Source organism: Phasianus colchicus, chromosome 7, assembly GCF_987193195.1.
Source record: "Phasianus colchicus chromosome 7, bPhaCol1.hap1.1, whole genome shotgun sequence".
Taxonomy (NCBI): Eukaryota; Metazoa; Chordata; class Aves; order Galliformes; family Phasianidae; genus Phasianus; species Phasianus colchicus.
In genome coordinates this window covers 6,968,380-6,984,464 of record NC_143442.1, presented here as the reverse complement: position 1 = coordinate 6,984,464, position 16,085 = coordinate 6,968,380, and the positions used below count along the sequence as shown (strand labels likewise).

At 40.2% G+C, this 16,085-nt stretch overlaps 1 protein-coding gene across 2 annotated transcripts in view; it reads right to left on the bottom strand.

The window, feature by feature from the left end:
• NCKAP5 (NCK associated protein 5) overlaps nt 1-16,085 on the bottom strand; it is a 442,999-nt gene that overhangs the window by 189,847 nt on the left and 237,067 nt on the right. Inside the window, exon 5 of one of the 2 annotated variants that reach the window (XM_090143560.1) lies at nt 5,355-5,414. In XM_090143560.1, coding sequence (XP_089999686.1) covers nt 5,355-5,414 — 60 coding nt within the window. Of the gene's footprint in view, nt 1-5,354; nt 5,419-16,085 lie in introns of both variants that reach the window. The other variant, XM_031590720.2, reaches the window with a different exon arrangement.

The window sequence follows — 16,085 nt, the reverse complement described above, 5'->3', positions numbered from 1 at the left end:
AGGGCTCTGAAAAATGCTGACTGTGCTCCCTGTAACAAGGGCTCCAGGATGGATGATTGATGGTGCAGCATTAGGATCAGTGTCAGTGCTGAGTGCACACTGCAGTGTGGCAGAAGATGGAGTACTGGATGGCACTGGGAGCCAGGAGAGGTACAGGCAGCTCTGAGCTGAGAGAGGTGCAGACAAAGTGCCATTTCCCATAGTCATGGCCTGATTCTATCAATGCACATTTCCAGTCCCATGCAAAATGGAGTTTTACCTTTTTATTTCCAATTTCATTTCAGCTCAACAAAGTACCACCAGGCACAGCTCTGATCTCCTCTTCCCACCAAAAACAAGTAGCTACATTAAAGCTCTACAGTTGAGGAAAAGGAAACAAATTACACACAAAACAGCCTGGTGTGTGGAAAAGTAAAGAATATGGTCAGAATCTCTACTGATTTTAATAAGATTTCAATCAAGACCTTTTCTGCACCCTAACACAACCATTCAGTGTTCCAGTTCAGCAGCTCACAATGAGAAGAGGAAGCAAGAGAGAGATCTTATCATGCTGATTACATTAGAAGTTTTGATTCAATCTGCGAAAAAGACTGGTTTGCATTTGAATCCCAGTGGCTTTGTAACTGGCTGCTATGTATATCTAAAAACATTACATTTAAGAAAGTTTTAACCAGCAGAAGTGAAACTCCATTCCAGGTAATAACGGGATATCTTGCTGTAGCAATGTTTTCTCCTGCCTTTCCCTTTTACTTTACTCTTTATTTAAAAACTTGCAGTCTCTTCTATTTTATAGCAAAAACTGTTTGTAAAGCAAGAATTGTGCTGATCGCATCAGAACTCATTAATATAACTTGTTTTTCCATTATTAGCACCATCTGAGCCTGCTGAAAGCCTTAACCAGGGCTTTAATTTTTCCACAGAGAGCTTTAAATTAATTAGTGGTTTACATGCTAACAAAGAATCTGATACATTCATAAATCAATCTAATGCAGAAGGATTACCAGAGGGTGGAAACCTATTCAGTGGGGACCTCACATTCAGTTAGCATGGTGGGTTTTTAACAAAAGGGTGCAGGTGTGGAATAGACAGACACCGGGAAGAGCCCACGATAATCACTTTGCATCACTTAAATGCGCAGCGGGACGCAGAGTAAATCAGAGCCCAGGGCCCACCCTAAGTGAAAGCCATGCAGATATAAAAGGCACTACCAGCCCACTTTAACCTTCACAGTTAAATTGCCAAAATGGTACAATTTCTTTTGTGTAGGTTACAGGCCACTGAACTAATAGAAAATAGAATAGATTTAAAGTACTTGGGTGCAGAAGTACAAACAAATGAAGCAACCATGAAGCATGTATGTATATGGAGCAACTGCATAAAGAATATATTGAACATTTCTCTGAGTAATTATTAAATGAATCCAAGTTATGAAAACATCACATAATTGTGTGTACTTTTTGTTTATCCTAGATTTTTAATCTAGGTCTCTACTAACACAACACTTACCCTGTCACGAGGACTCTGCTGTCTACTATGGCATCATTTTCCTCATTTTTCCTAACCCAACTATGTTCACTATGAATAAAATTTCACAAAGATGAATAATTTTCCTGGCCTGTGTTCTGTGTCCTAAATGTACAAAATCTACGACTTAAAAGTTGGGTACAAATGTATGGATTTAATGAGCCAAAAAAAAAAAAAAAAAAAAAAAAGGACTTTAAGGACTAAAACCATTTCCACTTTCTGTGATGTTTTGAAATACATACTAAATACTTCACCCATTCAAAGCTGCTAATTTTAATAGAATCTCTGTACCACAGACACCTGCACAGCCTCTGCTAAATTCAGTATGAAGCGTACAGACGAAGGAATTATTTTTCTTTATATTAAGATAAAATATCTTTGAAGAGTCAGAAGAAACATGACTAAGAAAATTTCTAAAATGCACATTAAAGAACCAAAGGTCAAAAGCAACAGAAAGAGCCATACCACAGCTAAGCTTGGTGCTGCTAACACTCCTAGTAGGCTGGCTAGCAGTAGAGCAGATGTACATTCTGATAACAAATAAGCATATTTATTGATGGATATTCATAAAAATGGAGAAAATTGAGCACATTGTCAGGTATTTACAGTTTAAATGTATTCAGTTCTCCTTATTAAACCAATTTATAAATACATTTTCACTCACTTCTACGTATAATGTATCAGATTTCAACACAACCATATAGAAAAACTGGCTCTTACAGACTATTCATATATTTTTGATGATGGACATTAGTCTTGAAATGCAATCCTTTAATTTATTCTCTTCTTTAGAGTATGTTCTAATATGTATACACTTTCAACAATAATCTAGTCATGAAAAATGTAACTCTGGGACATGTGCAAAAATAAACTTCTAGAGGGAATGCTGTGGAGCAAGCTCTCCATGGAGAGAAGCACAAGCACATCCTTAATAGCATATTCAATAGAATATTCTCCACACGATTTCTTCTGGGAAGGCAATAGTGAAGTTCATCCATACATCTCTCACACAACCAAACAGGCAGAAGTCTGTGCAGAGCAAAAGCGTGTTGCCCCATTCTTCCACGTGGAAAAAATGGCACCCACTGAAATTCATTGATGCTTGCTGAACATTTATGGAGAGCAAACATTCCATGTGAGCACTGTGAGGTGGTGGGCAGTGTATTTTAGCAGTGGTGACAGCAAGGTGAAAGACAAGCTACATTCTGGATAGTCATGCACAGCTGTCTCACCACAAAATGAAAAACATCTCAATCAGCTCATCCGTGCAAACTGGCTAATAGTGGTGTGTATGTTGGGGTGCCCTGGGGGGCTCTGCCTGGCACCCATCAGCCACCACCTCCTGCCACCATTAATGCCCTCCTAAGGCGCTCAAAGAACTTCCCTCACACCAGCCAGCAGGAGGTTGGCCCTCTGCCAGAGACTCTCTATGCCCAAAATCTCTTTCCAAAATTCTTCTGTGCACCTTTCATATGCATTTGCCCTGAGAGTGGTCTGTGCTGCAGGCTCCTTGCTCCATGCCCTTGGTTCACAGTATTCACACACTCCATCTTCTGGACCCTTACTGCTCCCACACTGCTCATGGCCAAGTTCATTGATGTTAATTAATGACTCCTGTGTTTCATATTAAAATCACCAGTTCCAAGCCTGAGACACAGATGAGTTTCCATACATTAGATACTTCAAAGCAATTGTCTCTACAGGCACATTCTTGCCTCGGCAGTAGCTGCAAGGTAATTGTGGAAATGACCCCTTAGGAAAAAGCAGGAACAGTAACACTTGCCTTGGGGAGAGATAGCACCCCTGGGAAGTTACCAGTCAGATTGTAGCAGGTTACAACACTCTGCCTCACAACCAATTACCCCAAATCACCCCATGCTAGCAGTGCTGTGTGATAAATCCCACAGGGCTGCAGGCACCAGAGGTGGAAGGCTCTCAGGAGAAGAAACTACAAGGTAGGTAACAACACTCAGGCCAGGTGCCTAAGTTCCCAAAGGCACATTTTGGCATCCAGGCATCTGAGAGCTGCTGGACATGGCTCTCATTTTCTGTGACATCTTCAAGTCCAAAAAGCACATAAGCAAAAGCTGTGGAACAGTAAATAAAAGGAATTGTAATGGTCTTCGAATCATCAGGCAGTGACCTTCTGCAGCAATGTACTTGTTACAACTTCTCCTCCCCTATAAGTTACTTCAGGACAGAGACAACCTACAAATTACACTTTTCTACTGAAAATAGGTGTGTCTGGAATCACATATACCAAAAGCATTATCAGATCAAGGAGGTTAATCAATATTGCCTATTTCATGAAGTCTTGAACTGTCTCACTAAGCGTACTTTACATGTAATTTATTATATTAGTTGTACGCCTGCAGGGGAAAAGTGGTTTAAAAAGTTAAAGAAAACCCTTTAAAAAATCATAAATGGCTCTTCCCAGATTTTGAAAATTGTTTATACACTGAAAATTAAAACAGAAGTGCAAAACCAATGCCTGATATTTTCCAGCCCACCTGAGGCAAAATCACCTCTGAAATCTGTAGGAGTTTTATCTCAGCTACAGTTTAACCTGACAGAAGCTTGCTTCTAATTTCCTAGAGAACTCCTGCCCCAGCACATGCCCCATTACCTGTGGCCAACCTGCCTGTTTAATCCCCCCTCAAAACCTACTGGTGGCTGAGCCAGCCACAGTGCAGACCCAAGGGGGCTGTTCAGAGGAAATGCTTGAACTGTGCAACCCAGCAGAACCCACCTGAGCGAATCCCACTTCCCTGCATTACTGGCAGATAGACAGAGGCTCCTGTCCTGAGCAGTCCCTGTCAGCCACACTGAAACTGTTCTGCAGCAGAACCTGGCCACAGTCCCAGCAATCAGCTCACAGCAGGCTCCTCCCAGTAGTCACCTACATTCCTCCAAATCTAATTACAGCATATTAACCACTAATAATGATTTATGAAATGAACTGGCTGGAGGCAGCTGGCTTTCTAAGGGCCCTGCATCACACAGAAAATAGAATGTGCACACCCCACACCAACCCTCTACAGCTTTTCTTCATCAGGTTTTGGGGAAAAAGAATTTGGATGAAATTCTTTCACAGCCAACTAGGTAGCTCATTCAGATCAACAGCAGTTCCGCAAGTGTGTTCAAGGAAACTGGTTTGGGTTTCAAATCCATCTGTTTTATCCCATGGAAGCCTAAGATATTTTATGCAAAGACAGGGACAAACAAACTTCTTAACAGATGGGAAGAGTTCCTCAGCTGTTAAGTAATTAAGAACATCCAGCACATGTTGGCTCCAAAATAATATTGTTTTGGAGAGATAAGACTCTATAAATTGAGAGTGGTGGTTAACCAAAAATCAGCCGTTTCATCTTCTGCTCTCAAGCCAATCTCAAAAGCTGCTATGTGACAAATGAAGAGGTAAGAACATTACACGATTTACAAACTAATGAGATTGACTTTTTAAAGTCTTCCATACTTGCATTCTTCCATGAGTCTGAAGTTGGCCAAGATTTAACAGAAAACTAAATGTACTCCATTTTGATCCAAAATTGTCCTTCTGTGTTTATGGTCTTTCTTACTTCGTCTCCCATTCCAATAAGAAAAACCAGCAAGGAAATGGAAACTGCTTTTCTCTACTACAGCTTTGCCCACCAAGCCAAGACAGAGCTTTGAGTTTCCTCAGATTTATGAACTCATGGCTCGCAACCCATCATCATATCTGTGACAGCCTTAATACTTGGGTCATCATCTTCAGCAAGACAAAATGTACCTCCGGCCTGAACAGGAGCAGTAAAGTAGGAACTGCAAAGCAGACAGATGCCACAGCTTACCATGGTTCCTTCGCTCTTACTCTGTGCAACTTCTCGCTGCAGCCGAGCCACAGACAGCTTCTCCCTATGGAAAGAAAAGCACGTGAATAGCAGGTCATGTTGCACTGAATGCGCCACATCCATGTTACGGTGGCATTTTTGCACATCACACTGGTATTCCTCCCATCAGAGCGTGCTCTCTTTGCCGTATTTCTCTGAAATATCTAATGGCTGTGTTACTGTTTTATTTTGCAGCAGGGCAACAGAACTAAAGTAAATAAAGTGAATCTAAACATCATTTGCTCCATTCAAACAACAAAGTAGCTCATCATGATGGCAACATGGAAGCAAACCATGCAAATCAGGCTATGTGATTTGTTTTCCTGCAGCTTCACACATCAGCTTTGTTCTGGATGACATTATCACAGCTAAGAAGTCTGTTTTATCAATAAATGTATGCATAAAAATGAAATTAAAAATACTAAACATGCTGCACACATTTTGCGATCAGTTTTTTATTAACCTATAAGACCATTACCTGAATCTTGGACTTGACTCATACAGCAATTAACTTGCTTAATTAAAAATTTGGTAATCAAAACACACTTTTTCCTGATAAGTTTTAAGAAAGGAATGTAAGTACAGTCTTACTGCTTATGGAAAAGGGAAGAGTTTCCAGTGCGTGGACTGGGAAAATGTAGCAAATACCAAGAATGTGCAAAGTGGTGCAGAAATCTGCCATTGAGAGGGAGGTAAAGGAGGAGAGGAATTTACTCTGGAAACACACAGAAGAGACAATACCCCATAGACTTCCTAAAATCAAAAATGGATTTGAGAAAAACAAAGACACTTTCTCAAGCAGCCTGTTTTTAAGGCAAAATATCTGTTTTTTAAAAGAAAAGCACCCTGCAGAAATGCCGCTGTCATTTATCAGCACGTGAAGAACTTGTCAGCACATGCAACAAAAAGATGACATCTGCAGGTGAAAAAGTTCTTGAAAAAAGCATCTGTAAGTCAGAATACATAATGCCAAGTTTGAAATTTTCCATTTATGTAAGTTTTGCCTAGAAGTCCTACTTGGTCTAACTGGAAAGGAAGATTTGAACTGTCTGAATAACTAAATAATGGGTATTTCTGTCTCGCTGAGATCCAGCTCCAGCCCATGCATCCCAGCCTCCTGATGCTCTTGCCTCTCTTGCCTTCCCCAAAGGCCATTTCCATTTCCATGCTAAAACTGCTAAAACTTCTCTGGTTTAGCTGGAGCAATCTCCATTTATTATTGCAAGGGTTTCAGATTAACTAGGCATTTGTAGTATTGTGCTTTGCAAATTTATGCATCGCTGAAAAAAAATAAATATTGGCAAAAGCTACAGGTGACACAACCACTACCCTGTGAAAGTCACAGCTGTGTTACTCCAGGATGATACCCAGATGCTCACGTGAAAAGTGGAGTGGTGTTAGCATGGCATCAATAGCCTTACAGCAAATACCATAAAAACAGCTTCTAAAACACACCTAGAGCATTCGCTCCTCCTATGTGATACACAGTTTCACAAACTACAAAACTGGTTCATTCTATTTTAAGGATTTCGTTCATCTGCTGCAAACAGCTAGTTGCATTTCTGCACCGCTTCAGTGCCCTAATATGTTTTAGTGGAAAAAGCCAGTATGCCCTCTGAGGAGGGGGTTGACGTTTTAATTGCAAAAACAAATGCCTAAAGATATTTTATGACAGGAGATGCAGGGGAAAAAAAACTAACAACAACAAAACCAACCACAAACCACAATTCCATCCTGCAAGCAATCTGCATAGATTTATTTAGTCATTTCTCCTGCATGAGGACAACTCCTACTTCTCCCTTTCCACTTTACCTCTACTAGAGATTTAAACATTTCTGGAATGCTATAACTTTTATAAAGCTAATTTCCATTTAAGCTCCATCAGCAAAGAGATGAGATTTTCCCCATGCTTTTGGAGTAAGAGTCAAAAAGGCTCCTTCACAGTTTTCCCAGTAAAGGAGGGTAAAGACAGGCATTCCCATACAGAGCCTACAGCATTCCTCCTATTAGGAACAGACTGAATTCTTACAAGTAGAAAAAAAAATGAAACCAGACTGTGATCTAGAAGAAAAAACCTACAACAGGGGATGTGGAAGAGCCATCTGTTGCAAGAGCATCTAAAAATAGTGAATGTTGAGGCAAGCAAGCTCTGTGCTCCCACTTGAGACAGATCCCAGCGTGCTTCCTCCTGCCTGCAGGCAGAGGAGCCGAGCACCCATGCCAGCTCTGAGCAGATGGTGTGAGCAGGGTGCTGAGTGCCTCTGAGCACAGCAAGCCCTTAGGCAATTCCATCAAGATCCAATTGGGATGCATCTAACCAGAGCAAGGTGATTCCCAACACTGCTGTGTAAATACATGCTGTGTAAAGGGTGAGAAACATGGGCAAAGTCCTGCTATGAGCCAACAACTTTTAACACCGATTTTCAGCAATAGAAGTTTTCATGTAGGATCATGACAAGGGAGAAGAAGGGCTTTTGAAAACAAGCATCACCAAGTGACGATGAAGACAGAACCCTTAGCTGCTCTTCTCGCCCCGCTTTTCCATGCTGTTACAGTTGGATAAGCACTTTTACTGACAGTGCTGTAGAAATAGTAAGCTTTCAGCTGCTTTAGCCTTTCAGATGCTTCCAATGCAAAGAACATTTAACATGCAGCTTCAATGTTAATCTTGTTTTTTTAATCTTTGCTTCTAAATAGGAAAAATCAGGAGCATTGCTTTGTAGCTGTACAGCTTTATTTATTTTTAATCAAGCATGCTTCATCCCTATAGCATGATTAATTAACAAAGTTAATTAGCAACTACAGCCAAACTACTAGAAAACAAAATCCTTCTGAGGATTTTAAAAATTAAAACGTTCATTGAGAAGTTCTCATGTTTGCTTTCGAAAACAGCTAACAAATGATAAAAGGTTTACAAAAATGTTCTTTGAAAGCACAGCTTATGCTCTTAAGATTGAATATATGCATTATAAGTGGCAAAATTCCCAGCCGAGGCCTTTGCAAAGAGATAATTAAAGGAGCCAAACAAGGATGCAATTATACCCTTTCCAGATGGAAGCAAGCACACAAGTATTCAGTGTGTGGATTAAGAAAGATACGTTTCAAGTCTCAGCATCGCCAGATTTTTCACTAGCTTGTTCTTAAAAAACAACAGTTTGAGTAAAGCCCAATGAGTCCAAGAAAAGCATGAATGTCCCAAGTAATCGTTCACATTCTAGACTCCCCTCAAACTGAAATTTCTCCTTTTACCTTTGCTCCTATCAGCCAGCCTATTTTGTCATTCACACACCAGACAAAAGGTGTATCACACAGCAGTGACAGCTACCCAGCGCTGCTCAGGTTCCCACTTCAGAACTGTGTGTCTCAGACACCTCACAGCCCACAGGAGAACAACAGGAAGATGCAATCACAATCCCCACAGAGCACGTCAGTCTGTACAAATGCTGCTCCAGTTTCTCACCAGTAACTGATATCCTCAGATCAAACAACACGATAAATGGATGCATGAAGACCCTTTTTTCTCTTCTTAGCTCTTCATCTTCATGCTGATATAGCATTGAAGTTCAACTTCCTAAATTTTAGAATAAGATGTTTTGAAGCCTCCATTTCAGCAGCAATTAGTGCTAATGATGAAAAAAACATATTCCAAAATCTGAAAGAATGCAAAACCTCTCAGTAACATCATCTAAAATGTAATGCTTCACTGAATCTACATCACCATGACCCCCTAAGACGAAAATGGTTTTCCCAGACCCCACCATCACCCCTTCCTGTCTTAATCACACACGAGCAGTCCCACCATGTGACAGCACGTATTGGCATCTTGCATTTCCAGCACCAACACAGGAAGATTTTTACATTATCCTATGTACTGTAAATTACTGCTCTCCTGAACAGTGAGTGAATGAGGACAAAATCTATCACAGTTCCCAAGTAAGAAATTTGTTTCCCTATTCTCCAATTTGTTTCATGAACAGGAAAGCATTTTCTTCACATTCCATCCTTTGTTGGAAAGCCTCATTCTACAGGAATTTCCCTTAGAAACAATTAGTCTCACAGAGAAAGGCAAACCCTGACTTTATCTTATGCCTCCCACTGTTTGCAAAGATGGATTCATGTAAAGTCAAGTTTGAAAATATGCTGTTTAGGATTTGTTTTATTTTCAGTGCTTGTGTCAAATCACAGCGGCCACACTACATCCCAGGGCTCTTCTGCGTCTTCTTCAGACCACTTTGAAGCTTCTTCCTCAATGCTAAACCTCTGAGATGCAGAAAGTGAATAATGCCCATTGGGGAAAAAAAAAAAAAAAAAAAAAAAGAGCAGCAAAATGAGAAAAAATCATGGAATGTGCAAAGTGTCCCTAATTGTTGTGCCCACGGCATTGAGCCCTGTGCCAGACAGGAGGTGATAGAGGAGCAGCCAGGAGCCACGGTGCTGTAAACAGAATCACAGAATTGCAGGGGTTGGAAGGAGCCGCTGAGGCTCATCAAATCCAACTCCCCTCTCCAAGCAGGTTCCCTGCAGTACGTTGTAGAAATCATGCTGCTGGAGATGGTGCACGGACTATGTTCTCAGTGCTCTATAAATGTCAGTGCTGTGTTCTTTTTGAAACTGTCGGTTTAGAACAGCAATAGTTTAGCTGGATCTGGCAATAAAAAGTCATCTTGCAAAGAAATATTAATTGAGAATTTAAGGCTGAGCAAAGTACACATTTTATTTAATTATTTTTGCAATAATTGCAGACAGCGGTTAGTACAAGAAAGTAGTAATGCTGTCAGGCAGAAGCAGAATAGATAGGCTGAGCCATCAGCAAGGCACAGGCTCCCATTTATTGCTAATTTACTTCTGAATAAGAGATAAGCACACAGAAAATACCATTTACATTAAGCCTCTCTTCCGCGGGATGCAATACTTCCAAACCCAGACAAGCCGAACAGGTAGCAGCTGATTCAAAGTGTATTTTCTCGGGAATGACAGGTGAACAGTAGGGGAAAAAAAATACGTACAAGATTTACAGTTGTAGTCTAAAATATAGAGCAGCCATCCCCTGGGGCTCTCTCACCGATTTCCAGTAAATTTTAGAGTATATGAAATGTGAATCAGAAGTTCCAAGAAGCCCATCTAGTTATTCCCAGAAGCACTGAAAGAGGAGACCAAACAACCCCCAGTGCAGGTCAGGGGGTGCCACAGGGCTGAGCCACACATCCAGTGCAAAGCAAGAGGTGCAGGGTGCACATGTTTACCAATCATTTCTGAAGTCTAGGAACATCAGCAAGAGATGGTTAAAGATTTGCTTTACAACCAGCCCAACCATAAACTAGTAAGATGCAGCAACTGCAGGTAAGCAGGCAAAGCAGCTACATCCATATTTAAATGCAATATTGAGTATGAAGCTCCAAACACCCCATTGTCAGAAAGCATTAAGTATATGGTAATACAACAGTGAAGCCAGAAACATTTCTAACCTAGAATACATCACACTAAGTAAGATGCTGCAAGCACTATGCAACTCCTGCATTCCTCAAAAAGCAGTTTGGATTTTAACAGGGCCAACTTCTGTCCAGCCCCATCCTCTGTTAATATATCCCGTATGCTACTACAAATAAATCAGCACAGAATCAGCTCTACAATTTTTTTTCTTATTAAAAGTAATATGTTAACTATGAAACCCACCATCTCTCTTCTGTAATTCATATCACATAATACATAGTAAGAGCAATTTGACAAAACTCAATGGTGTGGATGTAACTTCTGGATTTCTTGACGTTACTGATTTATAAGTTTTAAAATTACATTAACAGCAATACTTGTATTTAATGCTTTATAATTTCTGCCCATAAATTGGGATCCAAGAAGCATACATGGGGAATTTGTATGATTAGGCAAGCTGCCAAGTTCTCAAAGACCTATCATGGAAAAGCACAGTGTTCAGACAGATGTGGAAAAAAAGACGACTAACAGAAGGCAGGTCGGAATATTAATTTAGCAAGAGAAACTTTAAAACATATATGGGAAGCAGTTGCATATAGATCTCCACATGTTATTACAAGGACTGCTTGCTCTTCTTTCCAGATCATCGTTTAAACTGTTATGTAAATGAAAGCATCAGTTTAATGAAAGGCCTAAACAACTCAACTGTATCAAATTTCTCTCTGAGAATTTTTTCAAGTACAAGGACTGCTGTTACCACTTTTCTATAACTAAAAAAAAAAAAAAAACAACACAAACACCCAGTATCACCTTTTTGACAGCATCCCTCAAAGTTGTTGTATCATTCTTACACTCTCCACCAGTACCGGTCAGTGCGGAAAGCAAACCTGCAGCTGTTGCTCCTCAGCTCAGTGGCTCCCGGTGGTGCCTTTCAACCCATGAGCATGTAACTTCTTACTTAGTGTATGGTTGATGGTAAGTTGAGTGAAGCTGTTCTCTCAATAGGGTGGATGCTCAATTCTTGTGGTTCTGGCTGGGGGACTGGGTATGATTTGAACTGCTAGATCCTTAGAGCACACAGATCTCTACGTATTTTGTGTTAAATTGTTTCAAAAAAGAAATGTATGGAAGTTAGAAGATGTCTCCTGACATATGAATAACTTTCTGGATCATGACCCAGACAGATTCAGCTTATTTCCAATGAAAGAGAACTCTGTTTTTTAATAAGCCTTCCCACAAGAAGACCTTGAAAAAAGAACAGCCAAGAACAAACAAAAAGATATTTTCTTTCTGTAAAAGACTTGCAAGCTGAGCTAACAAATCCCTCAATCACTGGGTGTTCATATATATTTTTTCTCCAGAGATTTGTCACATGTACATAATGTGCTGTGGAAATTCTTTTGAAAGGATATGCATTTCCCTAAAGGATTTTCAATGAAAATTTATTGCTCATTAAAAATTCAGGATTGGCAGCACTTCAGTCTTCAGTTAATGATCTTTGTTTATTAACATAAAATGCATCATGTTCAACAAGACTATAGCTTTCCCAACCCATGCATCAAAGCATGAAACAATTCTTACTCCCTCATCCTATCCCCTGAGGCTCTCTGCAAGGGTGCTAACTGAAATTTACATGATGGCCCTCTCATAGGATGAAGACAGAACTCAAATAAGGCTGAAAATCATTGAAACACTTCTTCATAGCTGATACTACTCAGGCATAAACTAACAGCAACAAACCACAGCCTGCTGCCATCACTTCTAGTGTCTGTTCCTTCCGTGTCAACCTTTTGCCAGAATTGGATCTTTGCTTAGTGCTAATCCTACTGCTTTATTTTTAATTTTTATTAAATTCCACAATTATCATTCATGCAAAATGCTCCTTCCACATGCTATTAGTAAGTTACCAGCTTTTGAACCTTAATGTCACTGAATATGCAAAAGAATGATGAAGGCTGTAGAGAACTGGGTGTGCAAACCAGAGATCCTAGCAACCCACCGAGCTCTCTCTTGCATTTCTATGGAAATAAAATAGAATAAGTGAATACATTTCTTCAGAAAAAAAAAAAAAAAAAACAAAACAAATGCAAACTGATGAAAAAAGGAGTGTAAGGCAGAAAAGTGAAATATGCTCACACTGACAACAAGTCCTACCCTCAGCCAAACTCTCAGATCCCACTGCTTTCTCCATAACTAGTCTTCGTCCTGCTAGCATTTCTCTGGCTGGCTGTAAGAAACACTTTTCTCCTAATTCTCTACAAAGTGTCTCAGTTTTGTCCTTACATACCAGAGAATATGTTCACTACTGGTTGACCTCTTATCTCTGTTTTTCACTCCCTTGTTCCCATCACAACACATTCCTGGTATTCTTTCAGGGTTTTTGTTTGTTTTTGTTGTTGTTTTTTGAGGGGTTGGTGCTGTACAGAGTGATGTGTTTTTAATCCATCTATAAAGCCCACAACATCAGGGCTTTTGTTTTTCTTATCAGGCTGCGCTTACAAATATCACTTCTTTTCTCTCTCTGAGCTTCATTTCTTGCATGCTCAGTAATTTTCCAGCTGTCATCCACGTCCTGTTCTAATTGAGTGTCGATATACCTTGGAAAAATCACCTATTTTTTTGGTGGACAAGAAACAAAATTAAAGCAATTTCATTCTGTTTCACTCGCAGGACTTCCCTCTCTTGGCTTTGTCCTTGACCAATTGTTCAATACTTTTCAAGCACCTTGCTAGTAAATCTACAACGGCCTTCCACTCAGAAGAAAAAATACAACAGAGAATCAAAATTGTTAAAAAAAAACACAACTCTTTCCTTACTCCTTAAACCAGCTTCATTATTTCTTGCTAGTACTCCCAAGAACTAGTGCACTGCATTATTAAGACTCACAGATAATGCTCAGTCACACAGGCATGTTGCTGCTGGGCACTGGAAGGCCATAGGCAGCCTCACTGCAACCCATCTTTGCTCCCCTCTGTCAACTCAGCTCAGAGATGAGAGAATTTCTTATCACAGCATCTTACAAGAAAACAAGCAAACTGAACTGTACGCATCCTTGCGTAAGGCAGCAGGACAGCACTGCTGATCCCCACAGATAATACCTGCAGGCACCAAAACCAAGCCCTGGGCACCGGGATTGCACAGCAGCAACAGCAACTGCTTTGTACTCAGGAATCATCAGAATGGGTCAAAATATATACCAAGCCTGGCCACAAGGTACATATTGAGGCCTTCTGAATATACACAGACATGTGAATCACATAGTTCCACATCTGTACTTCCAAGTTTCCTTTCTTGATACAGTACATAGAAACCCCACACTGAAGTCTGTGAGGACCCAACAAGAAGTAGCAACTCAAGGGCAGTTAAAACTGCATGAATGCATACAAGATAGGTAATGATGTTCTTTAAAAACACTTTGAAGGAAGAACCAATCCTAAAAGGACAGAAAAATGCTAAGGTCATCTTCTGGATAATTATCTGCTTGCAGTGAGATGTAAGGCAGCCGATTTGCATTTTGTTAGCAACAGGTTGTGATGTGCAGCAGTTGCCCCTTGGCCAAGTGCACCCTGCACCAGCAGCTCCTCGCCCCTGGCAAACACTGAGCATCAATGCACAGCCTGCAGGGACCTTCTGCTGGGGCTGTGGCATGTGACAGATACAATAAATGAAACAATTCTTTTGTAAGAGTAAAATGCCTGAATAAAAATACTTTGGATGCGCTGATAGACAATAACTGCCACTTTGTTTTTTGATTTCAGGAATGTGATCCTGTTTATTGACTTCAAAGCTTGAGAGAGAGAAGGTAATTCAATTTTGTCTGTACATGTCAGTAAATTCAACTGTACCTACTGGCTTTTTGAGAGAAAGGAAAGGAGCGACAGGGAGTTCCTTCCATTTTTAAAACAAAACCACCAACAGTACCAGGATGAATTTCTTTGGAGAAATGATAAACTGCTGGACTTGCTGTAGTCCTCCCCCAGGTTTGTCACTGTGCTCTGGTTTGCCTTAAACAAAATAACATGGTCTCAGCCACATCTCAGCATGGCAGAAAAAAAAAAAAAAGCATGCTGAAAATCACTTTGAAGTAACCAAACTCGTAACTCAACTCATGAATTCATATTCCTGCAGCCTTACAGCAATAAAATCAGTTACATCCTAATGATATAATTGTTTCTTCTATCATTCTGTCCATAAAAGAAGATGAGATAAAGTCAGAGCCACTGGCCTCTGGCTGATTATGTGTTTTGACAAATTAGATGATTAACTGGAACCTCAAACTCAAGCTTCACTGCCTCAGTAGACCTAAAAGAGGAGAAGAAAAGACTGGCTTTTAAAAGGACACGGATCTACAGGGACCCTCGCCCAGACTGTGCAGAGCTCCTCAAAGGGCAGTATTTGCATTGGATCAAACAGGGGCTGGCACACACTCAGGCTAATTTTAATACAGAAATTACAGTTGTCACTTTAAATAATGGATGCAGCATATGGTAATATATGCAAAATGCTTTCAAACATATTCAAGCAAAGATAGAGAAACCAAGTTCTCAGTGACAGTGTTGCCAATGTAACACTTAGTGACAGTGAAAATGAAAACCAGAGCACGTCAGAAGTACTAGCAGAGCAATGAAAGTCCTTTTGTGTATATTTACAGAGCCATTTAAAGTCACACACAGTCAAATCACAGCCTGGGATTGTCCGGGGATGATGCAAGGACTGAGCAGTGCCTGGCACAGGACCCACCTGTGCTATCCACATTGCTTCTCTAAGTTCTGTGTGAGCAGGACTTCCTTCAATACTGAATTTTTAAAGACTGGCCTCTTAATGCTAATTGAAAATCTCTCTTTGATCTGCTTGGGCACTCTCTATCCTTTCAGCTAGGTCAGCTCAATGAAGTTGGGGTAGAACTGCAATCTTAAGCCTTTCTAATTACTTATGACATGAAATTATGAGAACATGTACTCCTATATCATTTACAATTAAACATTTGGGGAAAAAAGACACTTTTTTTTTTTGTTTAAAACCTGAACCAGAGAAGCAAACACCTCCACGAAAATCCCAGAGTAATTAAAACTCCTCAGGGAATCTTAAACACTTTTCCCCAGGGAAATCAACAAGATCCGCTCTGTGAATGAGGCCAGCCTCCCAAAGCTCACATAGCATGAACTTCTATGGAAGTTTAACTTCAGCAAACAAAATAAATAACATAGAAGATAAGGGTGAATCATGATTATGATGTGTTAGCATTCAGGCATTTCCAAACAA